The sequence below is a fragment of the Oryctolagus cuniculus genome, chromosome 5 (genome assembly GCF_051225735.1).
Source record: "Oryctolagus cuniculus isolate XC-2025 breed Fujian yellow rabbit chromosome 5, ASM5122573v1, whole genome shotgun sequence".
NCBI lineage: Eukaryota > Metazoa > Chordata > Mammalia > Lagomorpha > Leporidae > Oryctolagus > Oryctolagus cuniculus.
The window spans coordinates 20,637,263-20,658,430 of record NC_142871.1 but is presented as its reverse complement, the minus strand read 5'-3'; the positions used below and the strand labels follow the sequence as shown (position 1 = coordinate 20,658,430).

At 36.2% G+C, this 21,168-nt stretch overlaps 1 protein-coding gene across 12 annotated transcripts in view; it reads left to right on the top strand.

The window, feature by feature from the left end:
* The window catches only part of STXBP5 (syntaxin binding protein 5), a 225,685-nt gene that overhangs the window by 177,961 nt on the left and 26,556 nt on the right, over positions 1–21,168 (top strand). For 8 of the 12 annotated variants that reach the window (XR_011388464.2, XR_011388463.2, XM_008263624.5 and 5 more), the window contains 4 exons: positions 4,689–4,739; positions 10,643–10,882; positions 16,189–16,558; positions 16,875–17,040. Coding sequence is in view for 6 of the 12 variants with exons in the window: in XM_008263624.5 (XP_008261846.1) it covers positions 4,689–4,739; positions 10,643–10,882; positions 16,189–16,558; positions 16,875–17,040 (827 nt within the window). In the remaining 6 variants the exon portion in view is untranslated. Of the gene's footprint in view, positions 1–3,751; positions 3,817–4,688; positions 4,740–10,642; positions 10,883–16,188; positions 16,559–16,874; positions 17,041–21,168 lie in introns of all 12 variants that reach the window. The other 4 variants (XR_016233648.1, XR_016233652.1, XR_016233651.1 and 1 more) reach the window with 1 other exon arrangement.

Here is a 21,168-nt window from a genome sequence, read left to right as displayed (position 1 = left end):
ATGGTTATTTCTGGTGGGTGGAATATTGGATGATAATTAAAAAACGGATAGTGTTCTGCATTGTTTGAATTCTTTAAAATTTTTATAAAGGGTTTTTTTTTAAAGATTTATTTTATTTGAAAGAATTACAGAGAGAGGTGGATTCCATCTGCCAGTTCACTCCCCCAGATGGCCGCAACAGCCAGAGCTTTACCAATATGAAATCAGGAGCTTCTTCTGCGTCTCCCATGTGGGTGCAGGGTCCAAGGCCTTGGGAGATTTTTTACTGCAATCCCAGGCCACAGCAGAGAGCTGGATCGGAAGTGGAGCAGCCAGGATTAGAACCGGTGCCCATGCGGGATGCTGGCACTTCAGGACAGGGCTTTAACCTGTTGCGCCACAGCACTGGCCCCTATAAAAGGTTTTTAAAATCTGTAAATGTCAGCAGTGACTTTATGTCTAGCCAACAATGCTATCTGAGGCATACCTATGTGTGCCTATGAAATCAGTGAAAAAACAAGAACATTCAGTTTCAGTAAAAATCATGATAGGTTAAATGATCACACCTCACATTAGCTGTGCCTTTCAAGACAAATCCTTGCTTAATACTTAAGGGTTCTGCCTGTCATTGCAGACATTCAGAGAGCTGTCTCTTCATTCAAAGAAAAACCATTTACTTATACATCTGAGCAAGAGTTTTAATTTCCATGATTTATATCCTTTACCTCTCTTTCCCTCAGCTCCTTCCTTCACTCCCTGTTGTTCTCATCTCTGAAAGCATCCATACAAAACAGACAAGTTACATTCAGAGATAGGTGCTGATCTATCTGAATTCAGATTGCCCAGCTACATTTACACAGTAAGAACATAGCACAGCTTCTTGTTTTGAGGGGCTGAGTTGTGAGCGAAGACTTTTTCATCATGACAAAGTTGTGCATGTTTTTGCTTTCTTTGCATCTAAATAGAAGTTTGTGAAGTACTGTGCTTACATGCCCATTTTTAAAAAAGGACATACAAGACATACTTTAGAACAACTTGGGGAGGGGAGTTGGAGGAGTCAACAGGCATTCTCCCTTGTAGATTTCTGTTCTAAGGAAATAATCCAAATATATTCAAATATTTCTGTACACTTGTATTACTGTATAAGTTGGAAAATATCTAAATGGCCTATAAGCATCCATAATTAAATTTTAAGTTATTAAAATACCATAATAGTGACATAAGAAAGTGCTTTAAGAGTGAAAAAGAGCAGAATACAGAATACAGATTTGTATAGTTGATCTCAACTGTATAAAGAAAAGTGGATTTCAAAAAGGTGACTAGCAGAGCATATAAAAATGTTACTTCTGGCTGTGGCCATTAATAGTGACTTTTTTTCTGTTTCTGTGGTTTCTAATTTTTCTTTGAAGAGCACATAATTTAAAAGAAAAGGCAAGGTAAAAATACCCATTAAAAAAAAGTTAACCTTGTATGCTTCTCAGTCCGTTAGTTAAGAGAGTGTGTATTTTTTTCATTCTTATTCTGTGCCTTGAAAAAATGAATGGAAGCCTAAAAGTATTTGGGGGAAGAACCCTAAAAGCATCATCCACAGTGAGATATTTTACACAGAGTGTGTTGTGATTTCATCAGTATGGAGTTGCTGAACAGGCACAACTGATTTCTGATGAAAAAGTGTTAGGGCGTGTTTATTTGTGGGCATGGAAGTATGTGTGACTTTTTAGGGTGTGGCTGTAATGCTCTGTATCTTGCTAAGTGAGTTACACAGGTGGATATATCAGCAGTGAATATAAATTTAACGTTTCCCCGCTTATATATAAATTTTATATCCAAAGAAAAACCAACAACAAAATGTTTAGAGAGCATATAGGTTTATGAAAAATGCTTAAAAAGTCTTTTGCTGACTTTGTCTGAGGTTCCGTAGTCCCAGATAAATATTTCTGACTGAAAGAGGTATAAATGCAGTATACTCAAATCAGGGTGTTGTGCTTGCCACCATGAGCAGTTACCGCCTAGCATTTGAGTTTTTTCCTCCTATTGGCTGTAGCTCCTGGTGGACAGGAAGTCCATCCTTGCCCACTGGTGCATTACTAGCATGTTCCAAATAATATTTAATGAATAAAAAGGGATCCCTTTGTCTCAGGATACATGTGATACCTCTACATATAGCAAAATTTTTTCTCTGTACACAAAACTCTTAGTTCTCTATCTTTAAAATATTACTTGATGGTCAGGATTAACACCAAACAGCAAAAGTTAATCTTTTAACATTATTTATCATTTCTAGGAGCTTGCTTAAAATTGCATCAGAACATAGCAGTGATAATGCTTAAATATCTCTCATTTGAATATTGTGGTTGATGTGCTGACTGAATTGTGGATCTCCAATTGCAGTCTTTCAGGTGGAAATAATAGACTATAATTAAAAGTTGCTTGTGACACTTAGTATAAAATTGTTCTATTCAAGTTATCTTCCAATCATTTTATTTGTGATTTCAACCTCTCAATATTAAAGTATTAAAATGTTGGATTTAGGCCAACTGAAAGTATTTGAAAGCTGTTAGTTGTATTCAATGCTTTTACATAAAAAATTACGATGCTAGACAAAATTATTCTATAGGAGTAATGAAGTTTAAGAATTATTGAAGTTAAGTAATATCAAAAATCTTGAGGGTTTAAAGTACTTACTTAGGATATTGGAGCTTGTTCAAAGAGTGATTTTTTTTTCAGACTTAGTGTATTTATATATTAGGGTTCATTTGTCGTGGTTTTTACCCTAAAGCTGTATATAGGCCTGGTAGTTTGCTTCTCAAATTGTGGTCCACAGACCAGAAGTGTGAGCATCTTCTGTGAGCTTACTGGAAAGCCCTTTCAGGCCCTACACCAGTGGTACAGAACCAGAATGTTCGCTTACTGAGATCTTCAAGCACAGGTCCTAAGATTTAGAATAACTTAATCAAAATCATGGTAGTGAGGTCTAGAGAAGTGGCATCTGCATCATCTGATTCTAAAAGTATATTTATTTATCATTTAAGGTTGATATTATTTATTTTAAAGGCATAGTTACATAGATCATTCCTCAAATGACTGCAACAGCGGGGGCTGTGCCAGGCCAAAGCCAGGAGACTGGAACTCCATCCAGGTCTCCCATGTGGGTGGCAGGGACCCAAGTGCTTGGGCCATCTTCCACTGCTTTCCCAGGCATGTAGGCAAGGAGCTGGATGAGAAGTGGAACAGCTAGGACTTGAACCTTACTCATAAGATGCCAGCATCACAGGCAGCAGCTTAATCCACTGTGCCACAAAGCCAGCCACTAAAAGGGGATATTTTGACTGTGCCAAATTGAATTTTTTACTTCAGATACTGTGCACATTATATAGATACTTCTTAGTCTAGGTACGTTGTACCTATGATACTGGTGAAAGCCTCTGAATAATATTGCTTAATATTGCTTTTGGGGGATTGCTTTAGGGGTAAAATGCCTTCTAATTGTAATCATATTGACTGCCAGATATGATAGCAACTATGTTTGTGATATCCACTAAATGGATTCTGTTTGACTATTTGGGGTTTTATATTTTATTCTTTTAAATGAAGTTAATTCACTTCAATAGGTGAAGATGGGATAACTGATACATATATTTGACCAATTGTTATTTGTTCAAGGGTACGAATTAGGGAAGTTTACAGGTCAAAACTTGATGTCCTCTTCCCCCAGTCCTTTCCCAATCTGCCTAATGCCTCTTTCCTAACAATGGATTTGTCATTTTTTTAGATTGGAAGTTATATACTATGACTGGATTTCTCTTTGTTTACATGGCGCCCTTATGGACTAGCAGGGTCTGTGCTTTAAATATCTCCTAACAGTCCAAAGTTTAACCCAGTGTATGCATTCATGTATTAACAAAGAAATGCTTTTTTTAAAATTTCACATAGGATGCACTATTCTGTTACGCATGCATTACCACTAACATAATAGATATATAGTCAAACAACTCCTAACTTTAAATCACTTACTAGTGTAAGACAAAAACTGACTTTAAGGATGGAAAGTGAATTCCAGTAAGTTTGTTTATTAGCTTTTGTCCTTTCTAATACCACAAAAATACCTGTAGTTTACATTTTATATAAATACTGTAATTTTGGATTTAGTTTTTTGTTTTTCAGTGAAATGTAAATAGAATTATTGACTTATATCAAGTAATGATTAAGACAGATAATTTTGTGATATAATAAAATACCTTGATCTGATTATAGAATAGGTTTGTCCTATATTCTAGACATCAACTTAAGAAATAATGAGCCAGATAGTTATGAACACCATGAACTGGAAGAATTTCCTGTCACTTACCTAAACTTAGTCTTATGCTTCTGTTGCCCTTAACTGCAACACCTTTCCTAGGAAGACTGATTACTTCTCTTAGAAAAGCCTAACCCTTTCCTCTAAGCATAAGAATAATTATGAGTTAGAATTTAAAAGGCTCCTTGAAGTAAGAGCTTCATGCAAAAATATGACATCAAGTAAGTACAAACTTTTAACAAGTTGAAAGTAAGATTTACTTTCCACCCCTAATACTATTAATTTTGATTTAATCATCCTAGCATCTAGATTTAGTCATAAAAGTATTCACTTCTGTCTTGGAAGTCAGTTGGTGTTAACAAGTATGAATCAAATAGTCTTCAGAATTTTAAAACTGCGTTTTATTTTTCAGCAAAGATGTCAAGGAAGTTAAGTTTGCCCACTGATCTAAAGCCTGATTTAGGTAAGTATATAACTTAATTAATAAATGTCCAAAGTGACTAAATTCTCTCTAATTGGAAGACAAATAAGCAAATCAGAAGATTTAAAATTACTGTAGACTACATTTGCATTGGAAATAAAGACTAAAATGTTTAAGGATTAACTTTAGAATTCTATATAATTTGTAAAATAATCATAATATGTAATCAAGCAAACCAAAATAATATATTTCTTTGGCTTTCTCAGACTTAGTATCTTAACAGAATTTTATTATAAGATTAAAAATGGTGATATTACGAAAAAAGCCTTGGAAGTGTATTTTGAACTATAAACTCATTTATATTTTTAAAATATTGATATTTTAATAGTAATTTTAATATTTTAAAAGTAAATTATTTTATTGCAATGAATCTCTCCTGTAAGATTATCATATTTATATTTTTGGTGATAATAAGCTGAGAAATATTTCTTCTTCCATGGCACTTTCTGTGTATTTCTATCTGATAGGAAAGCAGAGTGAATATATCCACACATTTACTTTGCACTATATCCAGATCAAAACAGATATTTGATTTCCTGGGGGGACAAATGACACTTCGCAAAATATAAAAGTAAGATCTCATGTAATATATGTAAAGCTGGGTTTCTTTTTAACTCATTTTTGTGATGTCAGAAATTTCTGCTACCTTTCATTGAATAGGAAATGAGTACTTACTGCTTACAGATGATTCTACTCATTGCTATCTTAGAGATAACTAGATTTGTCCCTGTAACTCACCTTCCCAATATTGTTATCTTATAGATTCCTTGACTATCTTTTTTTTGTTTTGTTTTGTTTTGTTTATAATTTTATTTTATTTAATGAACATAAATTTCCAAAGTACAGCTTATGGATTACAATAGCTTCCCCCCCCCCATAACTTCCCTCCCACCCACAACACTCCCCTCTCCCACTCCCTCTCCCCTTCCATTCACATCACGATTAATTTTCAATTATCTTTATATATAGAAGATCAATTTAGCATATATTAAGTAAAGATTTCAACAGTTTGCACCCACACAGAAACACAAAGTGTAAAATACTATTTGAGTACTAGTTATAGCATTAATTAAACACCTAAGAGTAATTGTGTATTAATTACAGAGTTCAACCAATAGTTTTAAGTAGAACATAAAAAACACTAAAAGGATAAAGTATTAAGTTCTTTTTTTTTCTGTTTCTTTTTTGTTTGTTTGTTATATAGGTTTTTTTTTTATTTAATAAATGTGAATTTACAAAGTGCAGCTTTTGTATTGTTGTGGCTTCCTCCCCCCAACCTCCCTCCTTCCCATTGCCCTTCCCTCTCCTACTCCCTCTCCCATCCTGCCCTTCATCGAGTTTCATTTTCAATTACCTTCATGTACTGAAGATCAACTTAGTATATACTAAGCAAGGATTTCAACAGGCTGCACTCACACAACCGCACAAGGTATAGGATATTGTTTGACCAGTAGTGTTGTTTTTAAGTTTCATAGTAGAACACGTTAAGGACAGAGATCCTACGTGGGGAGCATGTACCCAGTGACTCCCGTTGTTGATTTAACAATTGGCACTCTTATTTATGACATCAGCAATCACCCGAGACTCTTGCCATGAGCTGTCTAGGCTATGAAAGCCCCTTGAGTTCACCGACTTTGACTATCTTTTTTATGCATGTTGCAAACTTAGGTGTTGGGCTGTTTCAGGATACTAATTTTAGCATTTCCAAATTGTAGTCTTACCTCAGTTCACTGATAGAAGGCATTTATTTGATAGTGAGTATGTGATATACTCAGTTGTCATTAGTGTAAAGCCACATTCATAGGAAAAATAAGAGATTTAAAATTAGTAAAAATGTCATACTGAATTATATTTTTTTAATTCACATTTATAAATGATATAATTTAATAAAAGTATGTACTGCGTGCTTTTACAAGTCATGCTTATTCAGTTAATGGTTTAGCTTGCCTGCCCAATTATAACTTTGTTTTATGTGTTGAATATCTCCATATTATTTAAATGTTTTACTCAAGTCCTTGTGCTGCTGAAGAATTGTTTGGTGGAGATCCTTGGCTGCTAGTTGTTTTACATGGATCCAGGAGGCAATGGGGAAAATAAAAGCAACTATATTTGTAGTTCAAACTGCTAGATGTCGTAGAGCAGCAGAGGCTGTTGTACTGTCCTGCATCTCTGAAAGCATCCGAACTCATTTTTGTTTATAGAGAATTTGCACAGCTCTGTGCCTTTCTGTTGTTTCACCGTCCTTGTACAGATCAGGAGTAATTGGTGATACGGTTAAACTTCTGGTGTCAGTTTTCCAATGTCCGACATGGGAGGTAAACACTGTCTAGAGCTATCTAACAGGAAGCTTTAGACTTTTGACAGGGCCTGACTCTACCGTGTATTAGGTTCATCATACTGGGAAAGTCATTTCACCTCTTTGAACTTGTGATGATAATATTTTTCAAAATTCTTGTGTGAATTCATTGAAATTATAAATATAAAGTATTACATCACAGCCTGTCACATAGTAGGCCTTGCTTAGTGGTTGATATTTCTATTTTTGCTCATATTACTAGAACCTTTAAAATGAAACATTCCAGTCCTTTTGTCTAACCTGCCCAATATCTAAAAATTAAGCCACAGAGAACCACAATAGCAGTAACTGAAAGTTTCAGTTACAGAAAATTCCATCTTATTTCCAGACACTTTTAGCCATATAATAAAATAAGCAACCTGTCTATCCAATTCAAACTTTATTCTTATTCAGTGCATTATCCAATATTGATCTAGCCTTAGGAATTTCTTTGATAACCTAATTTTTATAGGTAAATCAAATTAAAAAATGAAATTTTAGTTTATTTATCTTATGTAGTTAGATTAAACCATTGTTCTTTCAGCTTGTGAATTAACATATATAGTTATAAATCACCTGTTGTAATTTTAAGATATATATGTGTATCTCAGTCAGTTTTCCATAGATTAATTTACATTGAAATTTATACTGTTGAACTTTTTATTTTTTTCCTTTTGGTTGTTAGTATTATATCACAGCTGGAAACCTATGTCTATTTACTTTGCATATTTATGCTTTATTTAAATAACAAACTAAATTTATTTGTCATTGGAAAATAAATTGAAATTTTCTGCAATTTTACTAAAAAAACTTTGGAAATGTAAATTATTGGAACCAATATCATATTATAAACTCATCCAGTATTGAGCTATTGATTATAGAAAGTTGTTCCATTTACAGTAACTAGTCTTTTCTACAATGACATAATCTGTAATCAGAAAATAATCTCAATCAAAGAAAAATGGGTCCTTAGAAGCCTCAGTTAGATATGACTTATGCTTTAAAAAAATGAACTGGTGTTGTTATACTAGTAACTTTATTATTTTCAGATTCAACCTATAATCAAAATTATGTTGCATACAATTATGATTTAGGGGAATATTTTTATTGTATGAATCTAAATTTCATTGCAAAAACCTTTTGATAGTATAACTATGATTAACTATGATTCAATAATACCATTTTATGTTGTAAAATAAATCCTGGAAGACTAAAATTTTGCTGAATTTTTCATGAGATTATGAAACATCTTTTCTTTCAAAGTAGCATAGAAAGCATGTGGTTTGAGGAGTGACTTATTAAATGTGAGCAGTGGAAGCTACTGAGAATTTTAATATACCATATAGGGCAGAAGAACAACATTTTAGATACTCTCAACTATAGATCTGTCTTTAGCAAATGTTTATATGAGTATCTTTCATATGTGCAAAATTCTGCAGGGAATCAAAAAGTGACACAATCCTTATACTCAAGAGACTTGTAGTCACTTTAAAGCAGGTTATATAACAAATCAGAAATAACTACAGCACCAGTGTAATTGCCAATGTGGAGACATGAGCAATAGAGATTAAAAAGGGAGAGAAATTATGCATGGTTGTTTGAATCAAGACTAACAAAATATGGCAATAACTGAGATGGAAAATAAGCATTGTTGGTTAAAGAAAGGGCCAAGACAAGGACACTAGCCAGAAAATAAGAAGCAAAAGTATGTAAGTAGGTAAATGCAAATTATAAATGGAAAAAATCAGTTGGCTTGATTTATTTCCCACAATGAACTGAAGCAGGGTAGCGCTGGGTGTTAACAGATTAGGAGGATAGGTTAGAAGTATTTTGCAAAGTCCTGAGAACTTTGAACAAGAGAGTTTGCCTTTAGCCCCAGTGGTTAAATGCCTGTGTTCCACACCAGAGTGCCTAGGTTTGATTCCCAGCTCCAGTTCCTGACTCCAGCTTCGTACCAGGGCAGACCCTGGGAGGCAGTAGTAATGGCTGAAGTCACCCATGTGGAAGGCCTAGATTGTGTTCCTGGCTCCTAGTGTAGCCTTTGTGAACATTTGGAAAGTGAACGCAGGCTGGGAACACTCTGTGTTTGTGTCTCTCCTCTCAAGGAATAAATAGACAAAGAGGTGCCACTTAGGTTTTTTTTTTTAATTGAGAAGACAGAATTGTTAACTATTTTATAAAATTTAATTGAGCTGTGTTAGCTATGAGCGACTAAGGGTAGAAGATCAGTTGGGTATTGCCTAGGAAAATAGTAATGAGACTGAATTTGGAGCAATGGAAATAGATCAGTAATGGAAAGAAGGAAACAGAACATCCTGGGTCTGGCTTCCCATCAAGTTTACAGGTGAAATGAAGAGGAGGGAGCAACACTGTGGCTCATTTTAAGTGTTGTTCACTAGCAGAACCAGGGTTGTTACTAATACAGTGTCATCAGAAGAATGTAGTGCTTTGTTCAACGATGTGTTTTGATTTTACAAAGTGGAGTATAACAGGAAAAACATCCAGTAAACATTTGCAGATGCAGTTCTGAGAGAAAAGACGGGGAGACCTGTTACACTTTTGGAATTATCCACAGAACATAGCTAAGGACGAGAGGTTTTTTAACGTATTTTTAAAATATCCATCATTAGGCCAGAGCCGCGGCTCAATAGGCTAATCCTCCACCTACAGTGCTGGCACACCGGGTTCTAGTCCTGGTCGGGGCACCGGATTCTGTCCGGGTTGCCCCTCTTCTAGGCCAGCTTTTTACTATGGCCCGGGAGTGCGGTAGAGGATGGCCCAAGTGCTTGGGTCCTGAACCCACATGGGAGACCAGGAGGAAGCACCTGGCTCCTGGCTTCGGATCAACGCGATGCGCCAGCCACAGTGCACCAGTTGCGGCGGCCATTGGAGGGTGAACCAATGGCAAAGGAAGACTTTTCTCTCTGTCTCTCTCTCTGTCTCACTGTCCACTCTGCCTGTCAAAAAAAAAAAAATCCATCATTACAGACACCTGTGTAAAGAGACTATGATCCAAAGAGAATATACCCATTGTATACTTTGTTGAATGTTGATGACAATTAAAATGGCATTCAAGAAACATGCAGTCTAAATTTTTACTGTTTAAAGGCTTTCAAATGAGAAAGTAAAGGTCCATCAGAGTACTCCTAATTGCGTTTTTTAACTTGGAAATTAGTCTCACTTTTCTACTTCCCTCTACTTCTACCTACTCGTGGATTGTATTATGAAAGAAAAAACCATACCAGGAGGAAAGAAGGTGATGAGGCAAATATTACAAAAGCAGCCAGAATACCAAGGGTCAGACATTCAGAAATGCATTGGGATTTACCCAGCTCGCTTCTGAAAAGTGTGGATTTGTTCATTTTAATTTTATATTTAAACAAGAATGAAAATCATTAGCATAAAAGTTACATTCCTTTTCAGTGAAAAACTAAAATTAAATATACTATAGATTTTCTCTTTTTCAGGTTTAACTTTTGGCCAAATTTATGCCCAGAAAAAGTGTGATCTTGCAATTTGAGCAATCTCACAACACTTTAAATCATTTCAGATGTAAAAGATAATTCCTTCAGCCGATCACGGAGTTCAAGTGTAACCAGCATCGACAAAGAATCCCGAGAAGCTATCTCTGCTCTTCATTTCTGTGAAACTTTTACTCGAAAGGCGGACTCTTCCCCTTCCCCATGTCTCTGGGTTGGAACAACACTGGGAACAGTGCTGGTCATTGCACTGAACCTTCCCCCAGGAGGAGAACAAAGACTTCTTCAGCCCGTGATTGTGTCTCCAAGTGGTACGTATGCTCTGGTGCTGCACTTAGTTACTTTTCAGGTGTGATTTACAGTGATTTAGTAGGAGCTTTGCTTTTCGTTATTGAATCGAGCTGAAAATTCTAAAATGTGAAGTAACTGAAGATAGTGACCTGTTTTCTCATTTTTAATGAAGGAATATATAAAACAGGATTTTAAAATACCATGTATTTATACAGCCACTCACGTGTGAAATAAGATGAGAAATAATTGTTCTTAACATAATGCATTCCTAGTAACTCAAAATTTATGCTCTATAAAGCAGAAGGATGGTACATATTTAGGAGAAAATTTTTTAAGTTATTTTTAAACTATTTATATGGTTATTTTTAATCACTGTAAAATCTGAGTTATTTGAAGTAATGAGAAAAGATGACTTAATCGCACATTTTAAAAAATATTTAGTCTTCACATTGAAAATGAGATTGGATTTTATTGAACGTATGCAGGGTCTAATAGGTCTGAAAATAACTGAGTGTTCTAGATTCCATAACTACTAATTTATGCTCAGCTACATAGAATCAACCATGACTTTGCTTTTTAGTGTATCTCCTTTCTATAGTAGATTTAAAAAATTTTTAGAGTATAGAATTAAAATGTAATTATGATTTCAGTGTTCATTTCCAAATTATCTTTATATTAAATAAGTAGTTTGATTTTCAATCAGTTCAGTAAATACTTGGGTTTATATTCCATGCCTGTGTGTTAGATTATAGAAAACAGGTTATGTAATGATAGTATTCTTACTAATCTCATTTCTGATTGGTAGGCAGAAAATTATGTATAAGAATTTTTAAAAAGCTAGAAAGAAAGTCAAAATGTTAACAGGATTTGTCACTGTGGTTAGCAGAACCTGAAATCATTTTCCTCTTTTTACTGATTTGTAGTTTTTAAATATTTTATAATAAACATGTATAAATTTGCAATAAGAGAAAATTTTAAAAATGAGAAGAAGCAATTAAATATAGATAATTTGCTGTCAACTAAATAGAAAGAATTTAAGGTATTTTTCAACATGAAATAAAATCAAATTACCTTCCAACTTGCAACAAAATCAAATTAACTATGAAGTTTTGCCCTGATAGAAAGATAATGTTCATAGGCCTGGTGTTGTGGCATAAAAGGTTAAGCCGCTACTTTCAGGGGTTCCCATATGGGTGCCAGTTTGTGTCCTGGCTGCTCCACTTCAATCCAGCTCCCTACTAATGCTGCTGGGAAAGCAGTAGAAGATGGCCCAAGTCCTTGGGCCCCTGCAACCCATATGGGAGACTAAGAAGAAGGCCTTGGCTCCTGGGTTCAGCCTGCTGGCCATTTGGGGAGTGAACCTTTCTCTGTCCTCTTTCTATCTCTTCCTTTAACATGAATAATTTTTTTTTTTTTGACAGAGAGTGGACAGTGAGAGAGAGAGAGAGAGAGAGAGAGAAAGGTCTTCCTTTGCCGTTGGTTCACCCTCCAATGGCCGCCACGGCTGGCGCACCGCACTGATCCAATGGCAGGAGCCAGGTACTTCTCCTGGTTTCCCATGGGGTGCAGGGCCCAAGGACTTGGGCCATCCTCCACTGCCTTCCCGGGCCACAGCAGAGAGCTGGCCTGGAAGAGGGGCAACCGGGACAGAATCCAGCGCCCTGAGCAGGACTAGAACCCGGTGTGCTGGCGCCGCAAGGCGGAGGATTAGCCTAGTGAGCCGTGGCGCCGGGCCATGAATAATTTTTTTAAAAGATAATGTTCATATATACAAAGGAACCTTTTGGTTCTCCTGAAGTTTGGATTTCTAAGGTTGTTTTTAGTAAGATGCCTGTTTGTAAATTATCAGTGGTACTCATATCCTGTTAGCAGTGTTAAAAGTGTAAGAGATGTGTTTTTCTTTTTTTCTTTTTTTAAGATTTTATTTACTTATTTGAGAGGTAGAGCTACAGATGGTGAGAGTGAGAGACAGAGAGAGAGGTCTTCCATTTTCTGGTCACTCCCCAAATGGCCACAAAGGCTGGAGCTGGGCTAATCCGAAACCAAGAGCCAGGAGCCTCTTCTGGGTCTCCCACGTGAGTGCAGGGGCCCAATCACTTGGTCCATCTTCTACTGCTTTCCCAGGCCATAGCAGAGAGCTGGATCAGAAGAGGAGCAGCCGATACTAGAACTGGTGCCCAAATGGGATGCCATTGCCACAGGTGGAGGATTAATCTACTGCAGCACAGTGCCGGCCCCACAGATGTGTTTTTCAAGTAGATCTGTTTCTCTGTGCAAGAACCTGAAATGGTCTACTTTGACCCCTTTTTTTCTTTTCTTCAAAAGGAAAACCTGAGAAACTTGCTAAAAATCCTGCCAAGTATAACACAACCTATGTTTAGGTGTTATTTTGGTTAATTTATAGAAAATCCAAGTAGTAGGACCATGTATGTGCAATCCATTTCCCAAATTGACATGAATAATTCAGCTGACCTCATCAAAACTGAAAGAAGAATTCTTTCAGTGGACCAGAAGAAAAATCAGGGGTTTCGAAATAAAAGTTAACTTTAGAATGTGTTTTAAGGTAACTAGTGATTAAACTATAAGATTATAAGTATTATGTTTCTCATTGTTCTACCAAACTTCTTAAAATAGTTAAATTATCCACTTGCCAAACTTGGACTGTACACTAGAGTTGTTAGGTTTAACCAATAAAACCATAAGATGCTCAAATACTAACTTCAGATAACAGTGTGTTTTTTGTTGTTGTTGTTGTTGTTGTTTTTTAAGATTGATTTATTTGAAAAGCAGAGCTACAGAGAGGCAGAGGCAGAGAAAGAGAGAAAGAGGTCTTCCATCTGCTGGATAGACTTCTCAGCTCCTGGCTTTGACCTGGCCCGGCCCTAGTCCATTTGGGGAATGAACCAGCAGATGAAAGATCTCCCTTTCCCCCTTTCTCCCTCCCTGTCCTCACTCTGTAAAGCTACCTTTCAAATAAATAAACAAATCTTTAAAAAAAAAAAAAAAAACCTATAGTGAGTCAATTCTATGCCATTCATTCATTTAGCTTTTTGGAAATATCCATAAGGCACAGTTACACATTTCCAAAGCTATGTGGGGGAAAGGCTACCTTTACTTAAATAAAAAAGTGCAACCACTAAATTAAGACTATGACCAGAATAATGCCCTGAGTGTATTTGGCATGAATTGGTAAATAGTTTAAAAACAAAATTATGATTTTAGAGATAATACTTAGAAATACATGGAATATTTTTCTCACTGGCTCTCTAGAAAAGTACTGTCTTTTGGAAATTCAGTGTAAACCACATATATAATTTTAAATCTTCTAGCAACCACATTAAAAATGTAAAGATCAGGAGCCAATGATTAGTTCAGTGGTGAAGATACTGCTTGGAATGCACACATCCATGGGGTGCCTGGTTTGAGTCTTGGCTATGTTTTCAATTCAACTTACTGCTAATTTACATCCTTAAAGGCAATGGAGATGACTCAAGTATTTGGGTTCCTGCCACCTGTGTGGGAGACCTGATGGAGTTTCTGGCACCTGGCTTCATTCTGGCCCAGTCCTGGCATTACAGGCATTTGAGGACTGAACCAGTACACTGAAGCTCTCTCTATGTCTGTCTGTCTGTCTGTCTGTCTCTCTCTCTCTCTTTTTCTCTCTCCTTTCTCTCTGCCTTTCAAATAAAATGAAAAAAAAAATTAAATGAAATATAAATCAAATGGAATTAATTTTTATACAAATCTAGCATCCCTATTCCAAAACTCTGAAATCCAAAATGCTCTTAAATCTGAAACATTTTGAGTGCTAACATGATGCCAGAAGTGGAAAATCCCACCCCACCAACCTTATATGGGGGTTACAGTCATAATTGAGGCACAACAAAAATACTACATAATTTACCTTCAGGCTGTGTGTATAAGGTGCATATATATGAAGCATAAATGAATTTCCTATTTTGACATGGGTCCCATACCCAGGATCTCTCATTATCTAAATACAAATATTCCAAAATCCAAAAAAAATTGAAACAAATTCTTGTCTTAAGCATTTTGGATACCAGTATTAAACATGTGGCATATTTAGCCAGGTATATCACAGAATGTTATCATTTTAGCATATAGTCACTATATAAAAATTATTGAGATATTTTTTTTTTAAACTTTTATTTAATGCATATAAATTTCCAAAGTACGACTTATGGATTACAATGGCTTTCCCCCGTACCGTCCCTCCCACCCACAACCCTCCCCTTTCCCACTCCCTCTCCCCTTCCATTCACATCAAGATTCATTTTCGATTATCTTAATATACAGAAGATCAGCTTAGTATACATTAAGTATGGATTTCAACAGTTTGCTCCCACACAGAAACATAAAGTGAAAAATAATAGATGATTTTTTAAAATGATGATGAAATCAGAGCAGACCTATTGTCATGTTTAATCCCAGTGAGAGTCAAGTTGGGAATTGATAATTTCTTTTTTTTTTTTTTTTTTTTTTTTACAGAGGATCAGTTTAATATGCATTAAGTAAGGATTTCAACAGTTTGCACCCCCATAGAAACACAAAGTGAAATATATTGTTTGAGTACTCGTTATAGCATTAAATCTCAATGTACAGCACATTAAGGATAGAGATCCTACATGAGGAGTAAGTGCACAGTGACTCCTGTTGTTGACTTTACCAATTGACACTCCTGTCTATGGCATCAGTAATCTCCCTATGCTCCAGTCATGAGTTTCCAAGGCTATGGAAGCCCTCTGAGTTCTCTGATTCTTATCTTGTTTAGACAAGCTTTTACACTTAATTATTTTTGTGCTGAAGTCTTCAAGTCTGGTATGTGTTTAACTCTCCCAGCACAGTTGTCCACAATTTAGACAAAGCACATTTCCAACGTTCTGGGGCCACTTTGACTAGTGGCTGCCATGTCGGACAGCTCAGCTCTACATGCTGTATGCTATTTACTCATTCTCGTACTTGTTGGGAGTATAATTGCCGAGTATGAAAGGAAACTTAATTCCAGATACCCCAGCATACCTGTTATTTATTAACCTAGTGCAGATGTTTGTTTGCAAAATTTATCATATTGAATTAAATTGTGAATTATTGGTGGTGGTTATCTATTTGGGGCATGTAACATTGCTGTCTTTTTCCAGACTCATGAAAGCCATGCTTGAACTTTGAATCCTGTCAATGGCACAGTCAGTGTACAATTTCAGTTACACATTCAACACAATTTTAAGTATCTACTGTGTATCACAGTTGGAATAAAGATACTTTGAATTTTAATATTTCAACTATTTATTAAATTTGTGTATTTTAGGTACTATACTGAGGCTAAAAGGGGCGATTTTGAGAATGGCATTTCTGGATACCACTGGCTGCTTAATACCACCTGCATATGAACCCTGGAAAGAACACAATGTTCCTGAAGAAAAAGATGAAAAGGAGAAATTGAAAAAAAGGCGGCCTGTCTCAGTATCACCCTCTTCCTCTCAGGAAATTAGTGAAAACCAGTATGCAGTGATTTGCTCTGAAAAGCAAGCAAAAGTAATCTCACTGCCAACCCAGAACTGTGCTTACAAGCAAAACATAACAGAAACCTCATTTGTGCTTCGTGGAGATATTGTAGCATTGAGTAACAGTATCTGCCTGGCATGTTTCTGTGCCAATGGACATATTATGGCTTTTAGGTAAGAGATATTTTTAAAACACAGAGAGTCTCTTCCTTCAAATCATATTACAGTTATAGTTGGCTTGAAAGAAATGGTGGGGTTTTTTTTGTTTATGTTCTTATATACTAAGAATTTGTTTTCATTCACTTAATAGTGAATAAGTATACTGTAATGGATTTCAGAAATACAAATCATTTTTTAATCTCCCATTTAGATATACAAACTAAATCATAAAGTTTATAAGATCTTTGTTATTTTTAGCTTCTATAATACTGTATTCAGGGCTAAAACCTACCATGTTTATCACTAACAAGTCTTTAATTTCTTCCTCAAGTTTGCCAAGCTTAAGGCCACTGTTGGATGTGTATTACTTGCCCCTTACCAATATGCGGATAGCCAGAACGTTCTGCTTCACCAACAATGGACAAGCATTATATCTTGTTTCACCTACAGAAATTCAGAGACTGACTTATAGTCAAGAGACCTGTGAAAATCTTCAGGTAAATAACAAAAATATTATAATTTCTTCAGAGGTGGAGTGCTCTCTAAGGGTCCTTATATTGTTCATCCCCTACTCTCACAAGAGTGTACATATGAGCATAAATGGGAAAGTTCAGAACATTGTCATTAGACTTTCAGGGCTCATACTTGGAGACTCCTGTGGTTAAAGTGTCGTCATCATCTCATTGATCCATACTTGCTTTTCCAGTGATAGCAGTGACATTTGAAATGTTATATACATTTTATGTAACATTTATGCAACCTATTCTTCACATAGAATAAATGTCTGTTATACACATATGTAACAAACACACACACAAGTTATTTTTAAAGAAGCAAGTTAATGTGAAAACAGTTTTACTTATTTTAGGTCAGATTCTATAATCCCTTCCCATATAGTCTGTACTCACAGTATATTTATACACTAAGAAAGATAAGACTTGTTTCTTTTCCTTTGAATGTTTTTCTAAAGATTTATTTATTTGAAAGACCTACAGAGAGAGCAGGGGAGACAGAGAGAGAGAGAGATCTTCCATCCACTGGTTCACTCCCCAAATGGTTGCAATGGCTGGGACTGAGCCAGGCTAAAGTCAGGAGCCAGGAGCTTCATCCAGGTCTCCCACATGGGTGGCAAGGGCTCATGCACTTGTAGAAATAATGCCTTGCTTTGTTGAATGAAGACTATGATGTGTTTTAAAAACCAAGTTCCTTAGTTTCCTGAGTACTCTTTTACATTGTATATTCATTTGACCTCACCCAAAAATCTAAAGTAAAGAATATGCTACAAATATCAATAGAGTTTCCAATCAAGCTGTAATAATGGAGTTAGATTAACCTTCCTGCCTGCACCAACCAAAAAGGAGCAGACAAAACTCATGAGACAATAGGTTTTCAGATGCTGAACATCAAACCAATGAAAGAAAGTAACTCCTGAGAGATAAGAAACAAGAGATGTCCCAGATTTAAGGCCTTACTCAGTTTTCAGGATGAGGCATAGAGAGAAGGTGTTGAGGCAATTCAGGCATACTTCCCAAGTTCATAAGGCAGAATCAACAGTCTGGGGACACCAAACAAATTAAAAGAGCTACAAAGAGGGAGAACCCTGGAGTTCTGCAGAGTATTCAGTAGAGCACATACATTCAGTATTCAGCACAACCATTGACTAAACTCTCTGACCAGGGAAAGAGCTATTTGAAAGTAATAAAAGATTAGCAAGAACCATGCCTGATACCAATACCCAGACTGGAAAAACTCATAATTCACAGTTATGTTCGTTTTCTGAGATTGCTACAACTTACCACAAGCTGGTGGCCCAAAACACTTAACCTGTATTTCTTCACACTTCTGAGAGCCAGAGTCTAGAATGCATTTCAGTGAGCCAACTTCAAAGTGGCAGCAGGACCTTTCTTCCTCCAGAGGCTCTAGGAGAGAGTCGGTCCCTTACTTCTTCCAGACTGCAGTAGATGCTGACATTCCATCAGAAGTCTCTGTCTCTGTCTGCATGGCCACATTGCCTCTTCCTCCTGTGTGTCACATCTTCCTCTGCCTCCCTTTCCTAAAGAGACATGTGTAGTTGCATTTATGGCCCATGCAGATAACCCAGGATAATTTCCCCAAGGCAAGACACCACATTTGCACAAATCCTTTTTCTATACAAGATGACATTTGTAGTTTCCAGGGATTAGAGACTGCTGTCTTTGGGTGGCCATTATTCAGCCACTATTGCAGACCTGCCTAACAAATCCTAAGAGCAAGACCCAAAGGATCAGAATGTACCCTAGTATACAGAGTGAGGCTCAAGGTTTAGAGCAAACCAAAACTACCCAGCACCTACCAAGATAAAAATCAGTGGCTGGCATCCAAACAGATTACCAGGCATACAAAGAAACAGAAAAACATGACCCATAAACAATACAATAAAAAGGAAACAGGAACTGATATAGCATAGGAGGGCATTAGAACAGGTGTTAAAACTGTACTCTGTGCGTTCACAAGTTATAGAGATGTAGAAGATAGATCAAAATCAGACTTCCAAAAATGAGAAACTTAGTGTTTAATATGAGAGATTATGGGCCAGCACCGCGGCTCAATAGGTTAATCCTCCACTTAGCGGTGCTGGCACACCCGGTTCTAGTCCTGGTCAGGGCGCCGGATTCTTTCCCGGTTGCCCCTCTTCCAGGCCAGCTCTCTGCTGTGGCCCGGGAAGGCAGTGGAGGATGGCCCAAGTGCTTGGGCCCTGCACCCCATGGGAGACCAGGAGAAGCACCTGGCTCCTACCTTTGGATCAGCGCGGTGCACTGGCCGCAGCGCGCCAGCTGTGGCAGCCATTGGAGGGTGAACCAACGGCAAAAGGAAGACCTTTCTCTCTGTCTCTCTCTCTCTCTCACTATCCACTCTGCCTGTCAAACAAACAAACAAAAAAAATACAAAACAAAATATGAGAGATTATGTTGAGTGACTAACAGCAGATTAGATATTGTAGAAAAAATTATTGATGAACATAAAAGCATAGCAAAAGAAAAAATAACTGAATAACTTTAGGGTTGACTTACAACACTACATCATTTAGGTAGCAAAGAAGGAGACCTCAAAGCAGTGAGCTCAGTATCTATCTTAAGAAACTGAGAAATAAGCATAAATTAAAACTCAAAAATAAGCAGAAAAATAAAAATAATAAATATCCAAGAAGAAATAATTGAAACAGAAAACAAGGAAACAGTAGAAAAATATCAATAAAACTAAAAGCTTTTTGGGGAAAAGATTGATAATCTTATTCTCAAACCAGACTAATTACAAAGAAAGGTTATAGATTATCAGTGTAAGGATGAACAAGTTTATGTCAGTCAATTCTAAAGCTTCAATGAAATGGATAAATTCCTTGATAGATTCAATTTCCAAAGCTCACTTAAGAAAAAACATAATCTGGATAAACCTTTATCTATTAAAGAAATTGAAGTTGGGGACCAACAAAATTCAAAGTGTAAATGGGCTACGTTATTTAAAATAATAATGAATAATACTACTTGTAAACATTCTTTAAAAAAATTCAATTGGGAATGTTTTCCAATTTTTTTAGTTTTAATTTTTTTTGTTTTGTAAATGTTTATTAATATAAATAGAACAGATTTTATGTATTTCATAGATACAGTTTGAAGCCAACTGAATACTTTAGCAAATTGAATTCAACATTATATCAAAAAGATAACATATTGAGCCGGTGCTGTGGCTCAATGGGCTAATCCTCCGCCTTGCGGCGTCGGCACACCGGGTTTTAGTCCCGGTCGAGGCACCGGATTCTGTCCTGGTTGCCCCTCTTCCAGGCCAGCTCTCTGCTGTGGCCCGGGAGTGCAGTGGAGGATGGCCCAAGTGCTTGGGCCCTGCACCCCATGGGAGACCAGGATAAGTACCTGGATCCTGGCTTCGGATCAGTGCTGTGCGCCGGCCACAGCGCGCCGGCCGCGACAACCACTGGAGGGTGAACCAAGGGCAAAAGGAAGACCTTTCTCTCTGTCTCTCTCTCTCACTATCCACTCTGCCTGTCAAAAAAAAAAAAAAAAGATAACATATTGTAACTAGATATTTATTCCAAAAGCAGAATTAATTTAATATTTGAAAATTAGTGTAATTCATCATATTAATTTTTTATTAAAAATGAAAAGCAATTGACAAAGTTCAGTATGCATTCCTAATAAAACAAACCTCAACAAACAAGGAACTTTAAAAACAACTATGAAAAACACACACCTAAAGTTAATACTTAATCAATGAAATACTGGATTCTTTCTTCTTAAAATCAGAAACTTGAAAGGGCTGTTCACTCTCATCTCTTTTATTGTGTTGTTTTAAAAAATGTTTTATTTATTCTTTTGAGATAGCACATTTTTCATTTACATTATACTTGAAGGCTTGTTAGCTTCACTAAATAAAGAATTCAAGAAAAGGAAAAAGACCATAGACCACTGGGAAAATAGGCGTGAGATATAAACAATAAACAAGGGGAAAATTTCACTCATTTAAATTTTTAAATAGCTACAGAATCATTAAAATTATAGTGTTATGTAATTCCTATGAATTGGACAAATATTTAAAACGAAGTTTGTTAACAGTGTACCAAAACTCAGGCATTT